General features: G+C 43.0%; 1 protein-coding gene across 1 annotated transcript in view; it reads right to left on the reverse strand.

The window, feature by feature from the left end:
* Nucleotides 1-1,039: 1,039 nt before the first annotated feature.
* LOC310775705 (glycylpeptide N-tetradecanoyltransferase 1-like) overlaps nt 1,040-5,000 on the reverse strand; it is a gene marked incomplete at its 5' end in the record, with an annotated part of 9,958 nt that continues 5,997 nt past the window's right edge. The window contains 2 exons of the mRNA XM_083635849.1: nt 1,040-1,232; nt 4,252-4,389. Coding sequence (XP_083491975.1) covers nt 1,209-1,232; nt 4,252-4,389 — 162 coding nt within the window. The 3' untranslated portion in view covers nt 1,040-1,208. The remainder of the gene's footprint in view (nt 1,233-4,251; nt 4,390-5,000) is intronic.

A 5,000-nucleotide genomic window follows, 5' to 3' on the forward strand; every position in this document is an offset into this window, starting at 1 on the left:
TGTGTGTGAGAGAGAGAGGGTGTGCTGGCTCTGTGTCACCAGAGGTGATGTGAATTACCTGTTGAAGTACCCCAGAGACTCTCTTAGACACACATTCTCAAACACACAGACACATGGGTTACATGTGATGACCTTCCACTGAGTATTGTATAACATCAACCTTAATTAAAGTGCTAATCTGCCAAAACCTCAGTTTTATTATTTTGTGGTGATTTTTAGTGCTCTTCACACAGTCTGTCACAGTCACTCAAACAGGGTGGCCAGCAAATGACAATACAGAGAATGAGCCCAAGTAGATCTAACTCATCAGCAACCAATCGTAGAAGAGAATCATGTAAAAGACAAGCACAAGGAAGGAAGCACAAGATGCCAAAATTATGTCAAGTTTTAGCAAGACATAAGATACCTATTGCATGGCCTAACCTCCCCACCAACCTTATCTACTTACTGTATACGTAAGCTTATAGGCTGAATCTGTGTTATGTCAATCAGCAATAGAGAGCAGTGAAAATGACATTTATTGATATGAAATGTCACAGAATATCCCTTTAACCCATAAATATTCTTTTCAAAATGAGGATGGATCTATGGCCTCTGTCCTCAAAAGACCAATGTCATGAAACCAGACCAAAGCCAATATTTATCCACAAATAATGATTATGGCAGTATAATGACACACAAGCACACATGCACGCGCACACACACACGCAAGCGCGCACAAACGCACGCATGCACGCACACACACACACACATACGCACCACAAACGCACGCACGCAGCACGCATGCACACACACACACACACACACACACACACACACACACACACACACACACACACACACAATGTTATGAACTACATGATGCTGTTTTCTGAACTTTGTGGATGTATTTAATAAATTATCCATCCTCAGAAACAGTCTGTTCTCTCACAGATACTGAAACTAGGTTACAACTGCCATCAACAAATGTACAAATTGAATGTTTTATTGATTCCCTGTGTCCCATTTACTGTGTGTGTGTGTGTGTGTGTGTGTGTGTGTGTGTGTGTGTGTGTGTGTGTGTGTGTGTGTGTGTTTTGTAATCCCCAAGTGAGTCAATGTTAATTTAAATTTGGAACCCAAATGCACTATTTTATTGATGCATACAGCTTGATGTCCTTCGTCCTGCCAAGCATCTTGTTCCTGTCATCGTCAGCAGTGTCTGCCTGTTAGTTGGGTAACACCAGGCCCAGCTGTAACACAAACACACAGCCCCTTAGGAAGAATGACGGTATAGCAATAGCATGAATAGCATTTTATACAGTATAGCACTGCTGCACTTTGTTTTGCTGTATCTGCTCTGTTTATGTTTTGCTCACTATCTGCCACTATATCAGAATGATTTTTCACCCAATGAAATACATTGTAGCAACTACTGTGTCTGTGTGCCAGTACAGTATAAAAGGAACTTGAATTTGAAGTGAATAGTATGCTAGTATGCTATCAGCGATTATAATAGACTATAATATTTCTTTATCTGTACTTCTTCCACTTGAATTTAGCTCATTTTATTGATCTAAAAATATTTTCAAAGGCAGTTATCCACAGTGGTTCTCAAAGTGTGGTCCGAGGAACCCCAGGGGTCCTTGAGGGGGTTCCAGGGGTGCCCAGCAAAAAGGGTACTTTATTTTCACTATTCCCACCATAAGTAACACAATGACAGAATACATGGCTATTTTGGTCCTTGGTTTCATATACCTTCTGAAATAAAACATCTAAAAGTGTGACGGCCCAAAAACTACCATGCCTGGAGTGAGAAAGGGATAGTTTCCATCAAAGACCTCTACATAGATGGCCATTTTGCATCCTTTGATCTACTGAAGAGGAAGTTTGGGTTGCCCAGCACAAACTGGCTCAGATTTCTGCAAATCAGAAATTATGTTCGATCCAAGATTCGCACCTTTGAGGTGCTTCCAAATGAACATGCTTTTTTATGTATTGCTGAGCTCTTCTCACTCCAAGCATCTTATCTCAAGATTTGTATGTCTGTTTAATAACTGCAACATGGCCTCTACTGAGAGAATTAGAGAGGCGTGGCAGGGGGAACTTGGCATTGATTTATCTGACATTATATGGGAAATGAGTCTGTCAGTGGTACAACTCTGCTCAGTTAATAGCAGACACCAGCTGATTCAATTTAAAGTTGCTCATTGTTTTCACTACTCGAAGCATAAATTACACATCTACCCTTCTGTGTTGCCACTATGTGACAGGTGTCGGGTGTCAGAGGGCACAGGCACACTATCTCATGCCTTCTGGTTCTGCCCTTCATTAACAGGATTCTGGGCTAAAATATTTGATTGGTACTCTAGGGCCTACAACACAACCCTACAGCTAGAGGCGGAACTCGCCATCTTTGGCTGCTCGGACTCCTCTTTGAACTTCCCTACAGCTGTGCAACAGTCTCTGACACTGGGGACCACTGTTGCCAAGAGACTCATTCTGAAGGAGTGGAAGTCTTCCTCTCCGCCCTCTTTTCGGGTATGGCTGATGGACATGATTTCTGTTATACAGATGGAGAGACACAGGTCCCTGAGGACCAACTCGCTTGGGAGGTTCTCAACTATCTGGGAGCCGTTTCTGGCCCACTTTGACGAGGTTAAGAATGACAGGTGACTGAGGTTGGGGGTGATGGTTGGCTTGCCTGGCTGGTGTCTTGTGGACCCCTTGCGTGAGATCCCAAGCACTTTATCTATTACATACATAAGCGTCTTGAGCAGCTGGTAGCACCACATTGCAATGTTAAATGTCAATGATGTACATGTATGTATATGTATGCTTTTTTGTTTTTGTTTGTTTTCTTTTTCCCTGTGTCTGAGCCTGTCTGTCTTGTATTGTCTCGTGTATTGTTTCATAATTTCTTTTTAAATAAAATATTGGGGGGGAAAAAGGGTTGACGGCCCTCCCACTCTCCTGGCCCTGTCTTTGAGGCCATTTACACCTGGCACTTACATGCATTTTCTGTGATCAGATTGCAATCGGATAGTGTTTGACCACTTGAAACTACAGGTGTAAACGCCCCCAAGACACATTGAAGACGGATTGCGATCTGATCGGCCAAACCACCTCTGGAGGTGGTCAGGGATGTGACCACATTTAACACAAGTGTAAATGCAATGTGTCCTGTCAATCCGCATACAGCAACTGTATGTGGATTGAGAGGACACCCGTTTTGGGTGATCAGATTGCAATCAGATTGCAATCTCATCACCCAAAACGGGTGATGAGAGTGTAAATGAAATCAGGCTAATGTGGTCAAGCACTATCTGATTGCAATGTGATCACAGAAAACCCATGTTAGTGCCGCAGGTGTAAATGGCCTCTATGTGTCGGCCTCGTTATAGGCTGATTGGATGAACAGTCTGGGCTCGGTGCACTCATTGGTCTAAGACAGGGGTGGGCAAAAAAAATTCCTGGGGGCCATACTGACTTACATCAAGTAAGCGAAGGGCCACACATTGGAGACCTGCCAACACTCCTGATTCTCCCTATTTTTAACCCTCTCTCCCATTGTGATTGGTAATTTCTTGTTAATCTCCTGATATAATAGTGATACAAATCCAATGGCTGTATTAGATGAGATTTATTAACCTTTTATTGAGTTTTTGGGGGTCATTTTATTTTTGTTTGAGTCCGGCCCTGGGGCCGCATTTTGCCCCAGGCCCCAGGCCTCAGGGCCGCAAGAAATGACTGTAGAACACATTAGATTACTTTTAGACTTGTAGTCATAAAGATGATTGAAAGATAGCCTATTCCATATTCCAGACTGAAATGTTATAACAGAAGTTGAGTATTGGCCAGAATGACATGAGCATTTGGACACTTATTCAGCTGGTATCTTGCATGTTGCGTTCAGGTGCACTGTAATTATTTTTTTTGCAATTCCATCATGGGCCACACAGGGGGCGCCCTATTTTGCCCATGTGTGGTCAGACCATTCCGTTTCTCTCCCTCCTCACCACCTTTTTTATCTTAATTTGTTTAATTTAGTATGTTGTCTAGTTATTTGCCATTAGTTTTAGTTAATAAATCATTGTTTTAACTTTGACATTGATGTATGATTTCCCATATATGTTACAGCCCGGCTCAAGTAACACATGAGACATACAGACATACACTGTATGTCAGCAGATAGAATGCATGTGGAGAGGTTTGTTCTTTGAATACACTGCGAGGCATTTTGACAGGTGCTGATATTGCAGCGCTGAGTACCTTGTCTGGGCTTATGTTGGGGCACATCCAGTTGAACAGGTAATAGTGAAGGTTCTTGTCACTGATGCTGAATTTGAGCTTCTCCAGAAAGCACATGTTCTCCATCACATCGAGAGCAGTGAAGAGGTCAAAACCTTTCTGTCAGAGAGACATGAGAAAGAAAGAGAAGCAGAGAGAGAGAGAGAGGCAGACAGAGAGAGAGAGAGAGAGAGAGAGACACACACACACACACACACACACACACACACACACAGGAAAAGAGAGAAAGTGAGATTTAATTTTGTGATCATAGACACAAGCCTAATTTGAGTAATTGTTGTTGTAATGGTTGTATAATGATAATAACACTATTCAAATTACAGCTTCAATAGGGGGCAGTGGTGGCCTTAAGATTAGAGAAGTGAGCTTGTGACCGGAAGGTCGTCTGTTCAATCCCCGGGACCGGCAGGATAAATCTGGGTGGGGAAAGTGAAAAGGCAGCGCTTGCCCCCCCCCTCATTACCACCACTGAGGTGCCCTTGAGCAAGGCCCCTAACCCCAACCGCTCCAGTGGAGCTGATCAGTGGCCAGCAGATCAGACTGTGGTTGTACTGGTCAGCTTCCAGGTATGAATGTGTGTGTGAATGTGAACAGGGCACCCCTGAAAAAGAGAGCATTGCTCTCAGTGAGACTCCCCCTGTATAAATAAAGGTTAAAAAAAATACACTGTTTATTTAACTGCACATTCTTTCTAGTTTCGAGGCAAAGTA

The sequence above is a fragment of the Poromitra crassiceps genome (assembly GCF_964638095.1).
Source record: "Poromitra crassiceps genome assembly, chromosome: 4".
NCBI lineage: Eukaryota > Metazoa > Chordata > Actinopteri > Beryciformes > Melamphaidae > Poromitra > Poromitra crassiceps.